The following is a 13,600-nucleotide window of genomic DNA, read 5'->3' as shown; positions in this document are numbered from 1 at the left end:
TTAGGCTCAACTGCCAATGAAACAACTCTTTCTGTACCGTGGCAGATAAATGTACCCGTGTCCATTGGCATGGAAAGATCTGGGAAAGTGAAATAGTGCAGCAGGTCATCCTGCTTCAAATTAAGTAGATTCACTGTCTTTAACGTGGGACTGAGTCCCTCTCTCTGCTTCTGTGATATAAAGCAGTAGGCAGATGTGGCTGAAAATCTGTTTTCCTCAATGGTGAGACTGTTTTGTCAAGAAGCACGTAGCTGTACAAGACAGCTTTTACATGAATGGACTTAAATTACTCTGGTTTATCACTTGGAGAAATGCAAATTGTGTTCAGCAGAGCTTACAGCAGTGAAAGACAGGCGTGTTTGCAGACAAAGTGTGGAAATCTTCAAATTGTGAAGATAACAAAGGTTAAAATTAGAACAGATATCAAAGGATGTATAATCCAAGTCTTGTCAAGTAATTTCCAAAGTGTATTCAGTTAAAATATTGATCTACTCTAATGAAAATTCATTCTCTGCTCTTGAGCAAGCAGAAGAGAAATTAAATGCAATATCTTTCATTAGCAGCAATCCATAAAATATGCATGTGCATGAAAGGACGTCAGGAGTATTTTTCTTTGTGAAGTGAAGCCCCTATTTATTTTGTTTGATACACAGAATGTGCCTATCCGATGGCCTTAAGCAAACAGAGATGATTTTTTGCCCCCAAAACATGAACGTAATTATTCTAACCCGGACCTACTTTGTAGTAAGATCACCGCGGGTGCTTCTGCCAGCCCCAGGAATTCATACCCTGCTATTAAAGCAGCCATAAAAATATGCCCAGGGGCAAACTCTAAACCTGAGAGTGCCATTTCCCCTTTCTCCAGCCCTAAACAAATCCCAAGCACGCCAGCGTAAGTGAGTACCCAAGCAAGTGGTGCCCCTGCCGAGCTGTGTGTGCTGTCTTCAGGCCGTGCAGGGACCATGCACATCCCTTGTGTTATCCACACCCATCTGGGTCTGTGCTCTTGTGAACTGAAAGAGTGTGAATTGTTTAAAGCCGTGCCATGCCTGTTTTCCCCCATTGATATCTCTCCGGAAGTTAGTCAAGCTTTTACCAGGACGAAAGCCAAGAAGAACAGGACATTGGATAAAGTATCTTAACATCATGCTTTCCTGGTGGAACTGTACATCTCCACGTGTCATTGTACAGCCACTTTTACTTGTGCTCGTCACTATAAAGAGAGAGCCCTCTGAAGAAAAGAGGCATGTTTGTAAGCGTGGGGGCTTGTGCTTCATCCAGCGCCATCCTGGAGAGCTGGGAGGGCCTGAGCCAGTGTGGTAATGAAAATGTAAATAAGGGGAAATAAAGTCTGCGTGATGAAAGGCAGTGGTAGATGGGGAAGTGACAGTTTCCTTTTTCACCATTGAGATTGCTGTGGGTAATTCGGTGGGTGTCAGAGAGCAGAAGATAAAGGTTTATAAAAACTGACTTAAAACTTGAGACAGAAACAAATAATGACAGAAACCTGCTGGGGGGGAACAGCTGAGTTGGAAGGGATGGATTTGCCCTTAGGGCTCTGCAGGCAGGTCTTCCTGGCCCACGGGTTGGTGCCAGAGCCAGGTGTGTTCGCTGGTAGGGAGCAGAGATGGAAGAAGATGGTGCTGAGGAAGGCACAAAGTTTAAACGTGGGCACCTGACAGACATGAGGGAGGGAAGGTTTGGTCTGTGAGGCCTTTTAATGTGAAGTTAATCCTAAAATAAGAGTTTTATCTTTTAAAACAGATCGGTATGATCATGAAAAAACACAGACAGTGGCTTTTTGTTAGCAAGTGATAAACAAAAGAACCTAAAAATTCTCTGTAGTGTTTATTTTCCCCACTGAGGTGCCAAGAAATGCCCAGGACTGCTCTGTTGCATCGGGGCATGTTCCACTGTAGGAACAATTTCCCCCTTTTTCAAACTGTAAGTACTGGAAAATTGCTGTTCTGGTATCGTTTTGAGTGCCGCCCTGGCCAAATCTAAAGCTTCTCATTTATTTTTATTTTTTTAAGGTAAGTTGCATGATATTTCCTGTGGGAAAGGAAAAGGGAGCAGAATGCAAGGGTTAACCTGTGGGCAACCATCAGATCCTCTTCAGAGGCAGAGATTAATGCCGGTTCTGGAAGAGAAAACACGGAAAAAAATAGAGCATCCTTTTAAAAGGGATGAATTTTTCATACTTTCTGTTTTACATTCTGTTACAAAGAAAAGCAACGCATTTCTCAGTATGGGAAAAGGAAGGGACCTGCAACAGTAACGTGGCTTAAAAATACCTGCTTTGTGGGCCCAAAGCCCATGAACCAACTGTAGGAACAACTTGCAGGGCAAGCTGAAGGAGATGAGTTGCACTCTTTTGGAGTAACGATTCATTGGATGAGGCTAGTACTATCAAAGACAATACGTCCTTATTAAATTAAATATTTATCAAATCATATTTTATTTTAAAATGTTTGGGGAAAAAATTGCAAGTTCCTAATTTTCAGTCTACTCATATACAGGACATCTGGGTAAGTCAAAAGAATGAGCTTTGAGCTGTAGTCCCACAGGTTTTATTTTTTTAAACTACATAGAGCTATTGAGCCAGTTTTCCGTGAGTGAGACCTTCCTTTAGTTATTTGGCTTTAGAACAGAACACAAATTGCAGTAAGTGCCTTGGAAAACTGGTTGCTTAAGAAGGAGGTGGTGGAAAATAAATGGCAAATATACACATAAAAATTAGTCGTCTCGAAAACCTTTTTGTCAGGAGTGTGACTTTTCCCAGATGGACCTTTCCTGCCTCTGTAGAAACAATGTGACTGACCACATCCTGGGGGGTGCAAATAAAATATGAGGTTAATCCCCCAGGCTAGCTCCCCTTACTGGCCTCGCTGCTTCTCTGAGCATGCTTAGGTTTTTCTCTTTGAACTATATTATAGGATATCAAAACTAGATAGCCAGCATTTTACTCTTGCATTTTACACTGAAATTGTAACGGATTAAGAGGAACTCAATAGCAGATGTCAGTGGAAGGCTGGACATCCTCAGCTGGTTACAGAGCAGAGGAAGGCTCAGAGCCCAGCTTGCACATACGCTGCCAGCGTGGCTTCTGGCAGAATAAAGCAACAAGGGTCAGGGGCCCGTGTGAAGTGCTTATTGCATTGCACGGGGGACAGTAGGGAAACACAGGGGAAGGAGTCTGGGCTTGTGAGCACCTTGTGAAGGACTTTGGGTAGTTCGCAGTGAACCAACGGTTAAATAAGAAGGTGTTTGCCATGCAGTGTCTGCATTAGTGGTGACTCTCCTAACCTGACTCCTTGCTAAATGGTTTTGTTCTCTCCCTTTTTCTACTGCTCATTCCCTTCCCTCATTCTAAGGATTTTCTTCCCCACTGTGTTTTTCTCTACAGCTTTTTTCCACATTCTTTCATTTTGTGATATCCGCTCTCGTTCAAAGAAAATGGCCTTTTCGCCTTATTTCACATTATCTGTGCTTCTTCCTCTATCAGACATCCTTCTCCATCTCCTTTCTGTAACAGCAGTGAGAATTCCTAGACTCTGTGTTCCCTTTGAAAGGAGAAGGTGCCTCCTTCAGGTCTCTTCATGCCCCTTGCTGCTTTGCAGTCACTTTTTCTGCATCATAAATGGTCATGATACTCTCATTTTATGCCATGCTATTACAAAGCCTCTTACGTTTATTCCCCTGCAGTTTCCCTAAGATGCCCAACAAGACGTACCTCCTGCCTATATATATATGCGTGTGTATGTGTATATATATATATATATATATATAATCTCTTCTGTCATGTACATAAGAATTACTGAAAGTCAATCTGCACAAGTTTCCATGAGGTACCTCATGGAGCTGTATGCACTCTCCTGACTTGAACCTGTATAGTCCATAGGAAAATTTGAAACCAGAGTTGAAGCCACTTGAAGCAGCTCTAAGCCGCTCATGCTGAATGTGCCGATGACTGCAGCACGTTTAATACTGCAATAGGATTGTGTGCTTGAAATCCACAAGGCTTCAAATCAGTGTGCACTGTTTGACACACACTATGACATTTGTTGTGAACTGGACAAGCACAAGAAGGATTTCACTTCCTCCCAACCTCTTCCAGTCAACAAGGGAGCAAGTTCCATTGCATATCTTAACGATACATAGATAGCAAATGGGCTGTGGTTTACCTCATGTCAGCCACCAGATTTCTGCTCTGCCTTTGGAGAGCTGTGCAGAGTCACTGATCTCCATCGCTTCTCTCTGGTGCTGACTTCATGGTTCTCATCGATGGGATAGCCTCTAACTACTGAAAGGGCTGAAATAAACCATGGCTGCAAAACCCCAGATTTCATTCCAAGCCCCTTTGGATTTCATGTATTTAATGTGTAATTAAGCTGCTCTGTCTGTGTGCTCTGACCTCTGTGGTGAGACGTAGGCCGTAACTCCAAGCAGGAGTGCTGGTCAGAAGGAACCAGCTGCAGTGGCGTCACCTTCCCTGGCGTGAAAGAGCAGGCAGGGGCATGGCAAAGACTGCCCCGTGCTGGACCAGGGGCCTGCACTGCTCCAGCCCCACACGTGCTGGCTGTGAAACCCCAGAGCCTGGGGACAGGAGGACTGATCATAACCCAACCTGATCTCACCAGTATTGCATTTGATTTCTTAATCCAGAAATAAAGGACCAAGGTTAATTAACCATGATGAGTCACTTATGTGTGTCCTCCCTTAATAATGTTCACTTGTAAGTACAGAATTTATTAATTTACAAAAGAATAGCTTTGTTATGGTCTGTTGATTCCCTGAGCCAGGCTGCTCAGAATTCAGGCCTTGCCTTTTTTCAGTGACTCCATTTTCTTGCACGCTCCTAAAGCAATCCTTGTCTTTTAGCAAGAACTACTGTATTAGACTTGAACCTACCAACCTAACACGTTTTCACAAGGCAGATATTGAGTTGTTTTGATGATAATGTGTGATGTGTAGTCCATGATAATGAAGCAGTCGATGACCACTTTAATGAAAGCAGTTTGAAGGGGAGTACTAGTTTTTATGCCAAATGATGTGTGGATGTAGATGAGATTTTTATGTCAGCTGAATTCTGCATCTGGTCTTTGAAGTTTAGATAATCTTAATAATAACGTACACTAAGCACCTCTATGTTTTTGGGCATTACCTGTGCTGCTGCAGAAAATGACTTGACAGGCAAAAAGGCAACTCAGAAAAGAGGTGAGGTTAAGATATCCCAGGATGTGATATGTCGCAAGGGTTTTTCTTACTTGGGGGAGAGTGATCTCTTGAAGAAAATACACATACGTATTTTTCACTGCTTATCAGTTTCCCTAAAACACCCTTATAGATGCAAGCTGGTGTTATTCCAGATTCAGCAGCTGTGGATGTAATTTGAATTTCTCCTAGGAGATTTTCAATAGTATCCAACAGACTGGTTAGTGTTAGGGCAGAGGTTGGACTAGGTGATCTTGGAGGTCTCTTCCAACCTAGATGATTCTGTGATTCTGCGAACGTGACCTTTAGCGTCTCCACTATTAAGCATTTGGGTTAGTGTACAGAAGAGTTCCCCTCTCTGTTTACCCTTAGTGTAAGGTCATTGTCTAATATGCTTAAGCATGTCTGCTCTCGTACTTATATTTGCACAGCTTTTTTTAAAGCGAGTACTCTGAAAGGCCTATTTCTCAGCGTTGTTTCAATATTTAGACAGGAGATATCTGGTGTTGCCTTTTGGAGCAATGTATCTGCTGCCTATCCTTCTGTTCCCACCATCGGTTTTGGCTCTGTGAATGGGGTGCCAATTGGCAGCCCCAATAACAAACATGAGCCATTGCTTTACTCATACGGCTTTTATTTTGCTTTCGAGAGGTTGAATACAGTTATACAGATCAGTTCCATTGATGGTTTCTTTTTTTTCTCTGTTGCTATTGAAATCCAATCTGTCTTGTCCATCACGTTCAGATTAAAGGCAACAATCAAAATAAATATTTTCCTGTCTTCTCTTTCAGATAAAATTGAAGATGAATTAGAAATGACTACGGTGTGCCATAGACCCGAAGGACTGGAACAGCTTGAAGCACAAACCAATTTCACAAAAAGAGAACTTCAAGTGCTTTACAGAGGATTTAAAAATGTAAGAACAATAACACAGTGAACTAAGTCTAATATGTATGTATCCCTACCAGCCTGAACTGCTCAGCTGCATATTGTATCATTCCCCCACTAAGTATCAGGAGGTTTGCACTATATCTCTGCTGCCACAGCAAAACGAGCTCATGATCTCCCTCACCATCTAATAATTAAGTCACCATAATCTGCCTAAAACTGGGTTTGGATGAACATTCAGCACACAATACTCATTAAGTTTGTTCCCTGTCAGTAAACACACTTGGAGTTTCCTCAGCTGTGTCTGTACTTCACGATAATCTGAAAATGTTTTCATGTTTGTTTATTTAATTCTTGTTAGTTCCTAATGCTTGAAGATGAGTTACACTGTTTGCTTGTGATTTGTTGTTGCTCCGGATTTTGTCCCCCCCTCCCCTTTCCCTAGCTTGGAGAGTTCTTGCTCTTCTAGTAGGATGTTATTGGAGCACATGAGGACTACAAAGGCAAGTAGTGAACAAGGCTGGAGTGGCAGGAGCCAAACAGACATCAAAAGTAAATGGATATCAACACTGAGGGGATAGGAGAGAGCAGGTTTAGGTGAAAGCAGGGAGCATGCCAGCTGGCACAACTGCACGCATAGAACAACGCTGTGCTGGTCTTTGTCAACCTCAACCGCAGTCAAATCCTCCCTGACATGGTCTCTGCAGGTCTGTGAACCTCAACTTTTAGGTCACCTGCTGCTGCCTGTTAGGGACGCATCATCATAAATAGAAACAGGAATTTTGAGGCTATGTGGAGCAGATGTTTTGTGGACCCTGAAGACTGAATGCTCATTACATGATTGCCTGAGGGTCTGGATTTAGTCACACAGGTGTTTTGTACCAGGTGATGATTTATGATGATTAATAGATCAGTACTGAACTAGCCCAGTAAATATAACGTCATTTGTAAGTTGCCTTATAGGACGGTTGCACTATGGCAGTAGCTGAAATATTGAAATGCTGATTTTTATTTTTTTCTATTTTTTTATTTTTTTCCTTGCCAAAATAAAGCTGAGATATGTTAAATTGGTTTTCCCAGAGGGAAACCTGCTGGACATTGAAAGGAGCCTTTTGTATTTTTGACGCATTCTTGGAATTGATTGAATCCCATCTCCCATACATACTTGACTTTTCCAGCCAAGACACAGCACAGCCCTCCGTGTTTTTCTGTTTGGTTTGTGTGTTGTGTTTCTGCAGGCTTGGCTGGGTGTAGGAAGTCATCATTTTATGTGCAAAGTTCATTCTGACTACTGACTGACATTCTAAAACCTCTTCGTGCTTTGACCAGTCAGTAATAAAACACATGGCTTTTAACACAGAGTTCAAAAGGTTAATGCATGGTATAACGTGATATGACCACCTACAGCAGGGACAGAACTCAGTGCTTTCTTAACCAGTGTTTCGCTAGGATCTCTGCGGTACCTGCCTTGCTGTGCTGCCTGGGAATCCTCCCCAGGAGAGCACTGCTCTGTGCTGAGCGGAGGAGCTAGGATGCAAAACAGACAGCTTCAGCCTTGCAGCTCTCTGCAGGTCCGATGTTTACCCCTTGCCCCTCCTAATTTTGCTATCATGCAGTACCAGAGGCATTACCTCCCAGGGCAAGAACAATGATAAACAAGCGCATTTAACTTGTGACCTAAACTCGTTTGAAAGACCTCACCAAAGGTCTTGGTATTAATTGGGAGTGCTGGTGAGATGCTGTGTTATCTCAAGTTGTTAGGAAAAGCAATTTGTTTTCCTCCAGCTGCTAGGCACACAATATGCATGAAGCTTTAATATTTAAGATTTAAATTGAAAGGGCAGCTTTAGCTTTTGTGGCCTATAAATCACGGTTTCAATGCAGTGAGTAATTATGCACAGTAGTCAAATTGTCTCAGCTGTTACCATATTTCCTATTGTACCAAACCATCTGCTTTTTGGGATGATGTTACAGTGCCATCTGGAGATTCAAAATCCCTATGGGAGTGTAGTCATTTTTTCTCCCTAGCTTGTACTTTCTGCTTGCTCTCAGGGATCTCACAGGTCCTGTTTAATCATGAGGCAACACCTGGGTTACCACAGGGCCTTTTACAGGCACCTGGAATGGACACGGGGAGAGCAAGGTCCCTCTCAGCCCAGCTGCAGTCTGGAGCTACGCAGCCTGGTGTAGCCTCCAGACTAGTGCGCTGTCTGACCAGGGCCCTAATTCTCAATCCTTTTCCTTCCTGGCATTCTTTTGTCTCCAAAATCTATTTCCCTGTGCCCCACAATGCTGGGACCATGCCAGGCAGCGTGGCCACAAGGTGTGTTGGCTCAGGGAGGTGCCGGCATGCAGGAAGCAAATCCCTGCTCACCTGGAGCACTGCAAAGCACCTGAGGGAGGTTCTGGTCTAATACTGCTGGCAGCACCAACAGATCAGGGTACAGCAGTTGTCAGTTGCTTGAACAGAAGAAAGTCCTAAAAATATGTGATTTCTAGGGTAGAAAAGATGTGGAAAAGATGCTTCAGAGTTTTAGAAAGAGTCAAATTATTCTAATCATTCAAAGTTGCTGATAGGCTTTTCTATGTGCAGTTGGCTTCTGCAGCCAGTAAAGCTACTCAGCAAAGAACTGAAATGCTGTTAAGGCTGTTCTTTCTCACCTGTTCTTTCTCTGTGTCATTAAAAATAAATGCTGGCCATTCACACTGCTCTGAGAGCAAATCCTGAGGCACAAAATGAGTCTCTCCTTACATCCTGATGTGCGCCCTGCCCCGGGAGCTGACCCCCCCAGGGTGTCCAGGCTGAGTGAGAGCTGCTGCAGGAAGGCGGTGAGGAGGGGAGGGCAGGATGTCCTCTTTGGTGGCAGCCAGGGGTTCTGCTGGAATGAGCCATGGCCTCGGTCTCTTCCCAGTGTGTCACTGGTCAGTCTGATGTTTCTGCACTGGGCTGATGGAGGCTTTCACCAAATTCAGATTCTTAGCTGCTCCACCAAAGCAGAGCATGCTAACCTGGCGGGCTGGCCAAATGCCCCCTCTGTCTGTGCCTTCCTTTTCCTTTCCAGTTATGCAAGGGTGCTGTCTTCCAGTATCTCCTGATGCCAGGACCAAAAGGACTCACTTATTTTGGCAGATCTCCCCACCCCAAGGTGTGTTACACAGAACAGTCTGTTTTGCACCTCGGGGTTAGCTGCTGCCAGGCTGGAGCCAGCTTGACACGAAGCCTTGGGGCTGACTGCTTTGGCTGTCGGTCTGTAAGAGCAAGATAACTGAAACATCTAAAAGCAGAGCCCTGGGTGGATCCTGCCTTGATTTAGCTTAACAACATAAAATGTGATTGTTTCTGTCTGTAAATCCATCAGAAGAGAGAATTATTTGAGCTAAAAAGCAAAATTGGCATGAGCTGGAACTAGAAGTTTCCCCTCCCCAGAGAAGTGAAGTTTGGCATCAGCTATGGCATAGGAGGGAGGAGAGTGAGAAAATATTTTTAAGATTAAAATTGATAAATTGGTGATTAATCAAGTGACCACCAACAGCAGAGGTTTGGACTCAGTGATTCAATACATCCCCTCTAGACTGTTTCTCATGACATGTTATTTGGATTGAGAGCATAAATGTAAAAGGGTTGGGATCTTTCTGGAGTTTTCTGCTTGTTTCAGGAGAGTGTGTGCTGTTAGAGGAAATGGCTGCCAGGGATACTTTCCTAATACTAAATCAGAAAACAGCAAACCAGAACAACTGAGGGACTGTTAGAGATGTTCTGACTTTGTTTTAGTGCAAATATTGTAGCAAATCTTCAGTGGACGAACGAGCATAGTGTGAGATGTAAGCGTCTGGAACAAGTCAGGCTTTCGGAGACCAAGCAGTGTGAGCAAGGTAGGGGCTCTGGCATTTTCGTAACTTCCCAAGTATACCCATGTCTCTGGGAGAGCATGGGATGGTGAATAAATATATGGGATGTTTATTTGCTTAGAGATGCAAATCTGGATTCTGGAGGCTGACCACAGGCAAGGCTGTGGGCAGGTAACTGATGATTGCAGTTCAGCAAAACCCATCCCTCTGAGCACTCCTTGTCCCGCGCTGGCTGAGTTAGGCAGGAGCAGTCCGATGGGCAGGTTATGTTATGCTTAGCCCCCCTTCAGCTCTCCTGATCATCCCTGCTTGGCTGCGTTGCACATCTTTGGAAACAATCAATGAAGTTAATTTCTGATTCCAGCAAAAGTACAGCAAGTACATTTTTATTTGATTTTTTTTCCTCATAATGTGGTTTCAGCTCCTTTGTGGTTTTAAAAGAAGTCTAAGACGGTAGATTCATATACGTGGCTCGTGCTGTCAGTGCCAATGCTCAATCGTTAGGTTCTGGAAAATGCAGGGGTTTTCTGCCCTTGACAATATAAGAAAAAAAAGCATTCATATTTTGTGCAAGGCATTTTGCTAGAATTCGTAGGTTAAAGAAATGAGAGATCTGAAATCTAACCCACTGCTGCCAAAGGAAGGCTTTCTGTATGCTAGACTGAAGGATTGTGCTTTTTCGTACTGCCAAGAAATTTTTCTTGAATGAGTAAACCTCTGCTGTCTGCAGTGGAATTTAAACTGGCACGGAGCTCACCTGCTCCTTCTCACAAGAGAGATTTCCTTTGAGTCAGCTGTATTAAGTTGTGCTGTAGCACTAATGAGGCCTCTTGAGCATTATTTGACTCTTACAAAACAAAATTGTGATCAATTAAGTGCAAATGAATTGGTACTAGCATATGCGTCTGAAAGCAATCCAGTTACACAGAGCTAAGCAGGGTGATCAATGCCAGCGCTGCCTCTCCCCAGCGCTCCTGGAGGCTTGATGCAAGCGTTTGTTTGGCTTCCAGATGGAGCATCAGGAGCAGTAAGGATCAGGTGGAAACTCAGAAATAGTGATCGGGCCTGATGATAACTGCTACAAGAGGCCCCTCCACCGTGAGGAGGCCCACAGCAGCCTGCCTGCTCTCCTCAGGCTTGGGCTCATGGGTCACTGGTGTTGGCTGCAGTTCTTGGTGATTTCTTGGCGATTTCTATATTCATATTACCCAGACGAAAGGAAGGAATGCCTCTCTGTGTCGTGTGTGGGCCTCTGAAGCTTGGCAGAGGCCCAGAGTGAGCCTTGGGGTGGTTTGGCGTTGCTGTGGTCAGGAAGGAAACTTCTACCCGTGACTGGATGCTGTCTCATGACAACAAAACTAGAAAGTTTTGCTAGTTTTCCGTGCAAAAGACAAGCTGAGGTCTGGTCCTGTAGCCCCTGGTGGTGGATGCCCCAATCAATCTTTTCAGCCCCTTGCTCTGGAGCAAGCCCTACACACTGGTGCTGGAGGAGGGCGGCCCCAGGGAGGGCAAGCCCGCAGTGTCTGGGTGTTCAGTGCAATGCTTGAACCAAGCTGATGGAAGGGCAGCGAGTGAAGGATAACTTCAGGGCTTTTCAAGCAACAAATTCACCTTTATTTAGCTAAAATCAATCCCAAATCTGTAACGGCTTTCTACCCAAATGGCAGGTCGAAGACATCAGGATCTCTTCTGAACTGGGGGAAGGAAGCCGGTCTAATTGCCCCAGTTCCGACAGGCACGGATTGTGTGTGGGTAAAGATTTGCCTCTGGTGTTGCCTAAGGTACTCCTCCTTGCTCCTCTTCTGGGACTGTGCAGGACAAAGCCATTTCTCTCCTTCGGTCTGTCCTTTTCCTTGGTTAGTGAATGCACAGCAGCAGCAGATGATGCTGGCAGATCAGAGGCTTGAAAAAAAAAGCATTTTTCCCTTTATAGGCTTTTTGTGGCGGAAGAATTCCTTGTCAAAGTCCTTTCTGTTCTTAAAAGATAATCAAAAGAATTCATGAATAAGTAGTCAGAGGCTTGAGTCTTCTTCCAGCTTTCTGTGCCACCAATTCAAAGGGATTTTCTTAAACTCCCTAAGTTTTCTCATCCCGCACAGAATCACTTGTAAGGCTACCAGAGTGAGCACTTGTCTGCCTCTGGTCAGCAGTGCAGGGTGCCGTGTCTGTTCTCTTCGGGGCACATGTTGGGCACAGCTGAGCAGTGGCATTTGCTGCCAGCGGGATCGGACACCTGCAGATGGGGACAGAGCCCAGATGTCTGTGCCAGGCGGTATTTCTGAATGCAAGAGAAAGCTGTCTCTTTTTGTGCCCATCAGCCTGTGCTCTGTGAAGGGTCGGTGCCGTGGTGAGGTGGCGTTTTGCTCCGGTTCAGTTTTCAAACTGGTTGATGGGTAAAAGTTGGAGGAATGGCTCAAGGTGGCTGAACAAAGGAGAAAGCAGCTGTGTTCATAACCACAGGGCTGGAAACTTCCCTCTGTTTTGGCACGGTTTTCTTTGACAGACTCCTTAAAAAAAAAAAAAAAAAAAAAAAAAACGGGGTTGATTGCGCCAGCTCCCAAGGGGCAGCTGAGGTTCCAGACCTTCCTCTGGGGTCAGCTGGGGCAGGCTCAGAGCTGTGTTTTGGAGGAGTGGGGTCCCTTGCCCTGGGCGAGCTGTGGAGCTGGCACCAGCACAGCAGGGGGGGGGGGGTCAGGAACTGAGCTGGGTCCCCAGGCTGCAGTTGTCTTCTTCACTTGCATGTAACCAAGCTAAACTTGTCCCTGAATTTACTTGAGTTGCCCAGAAAAACAGGTTAAAATGTTATGTTCTGAAGCCTTATACTCGTAAGCTTTTTTGCAAGAACTTGCTGCTATGTGCTGTTAGCCTCCATGGAGCTGGTGTCAGGGCAGCTGGCTACAGTCTTATGCTGAAGATTAATGAATTAATTTATGTGGAGGCAAAGGATGGGGAAGTGTTAGCTGGCAGTAACATCACTTAGAATTATTAGATGAGGTCTTCATGTGACAGAAGGCATGAGCTACCTTTCCAGGTTGTCTTGTAAAACAGGAGCTAAACACTGCTGAAAACACTGTTAAAAATGTTGGTAATGGTGAACTGAGTCTATGAGATGCTTAAGATGAAATGGCAGTCTGAATTATTTTAATTTCTTCAGCTGCACAGCTTGTGCATCCAGAGCACTGTGGGAACGGGGATGCGATTTGTGTAATTGCTCTCTTTGGGCTTGTAGAGTTTTGCAAATGAACCTTTACAGAGCTGGGGTGGTTTTTTGATTATTTTTTCTTGTTTTGGTTTTCCAACAGGAATGTCCTAGTGGGGTTGTTAATGAAGAGACATTCAAACAGATCTATGCACAGTTTTTTCCTCATGGAGGTAAGCAGGGTACTTTGTGAGGTTTATTGAAGCATGCCTTAACGTTCATTATGGCCAACTGGCTGCAAAACTACTATTTTGTGCTAGAAATAAAACTACTTCGGATAATCTGTGCTAGAAAAGTTAATTGAGCCTAAGGTCTGCAGGATCTTAAACAAAAACACAAACAGCAGTGGAAGAAAATTTTAGGCCCTTTGAAAAGTTATTTCACAAGAGTATAGACAAACCCACTTTAGAGATTGCTAATTGTTGTCAGCCCTTTATTCTCCACTAAGCC

General features: G+C 44.3%; 1 protein-coding gene across 15 annotated transcripts in view; it reads left to right on the top strand.

The window, feature by feature from the left end:
* The window catches only part of KCNIP1 (potassium voltage-gated channel interacting protein 1), a 364,985-nt gene that overhangs the window by 343,661 nt on the left and 7,724 nt on the right, over positions 1–13,600 (top strand). For all 15 annotated transcript variants that reach the window (XM_068698196.1, XM_068698202.1, XM_068698207.1 and 12 more), the window contains 2 exons: positions 6,006–6,130; positions 13,254–13,323. In XM_068698196.1, the coding sequence (XP_068554297.1) occupies positions 6,006–6,130; positions 13,254–13,323 (195 nt within the window). The remainder of the gene's footprint in view (positions 1–6,005; positions 6,131–13,253; positions 13,324–13,600) is intronic.

The sequence above is a fragment of the Anas acuta genome, chromosome 14 (genome assembly GCF_963932015.1).
Source record: "Anas acuta chromosome 14, bAnaAcu1.1, whole genome shotgun sequence".
Lineage (NCBI taxonomy): Eukaryota > Metazoa > Chordata > Aves > Anseriformes > Anatidae > Anas > Anas acuta.
This window is presented reverse-complemented; position numbering and strand designations above follow the sequence as displayed.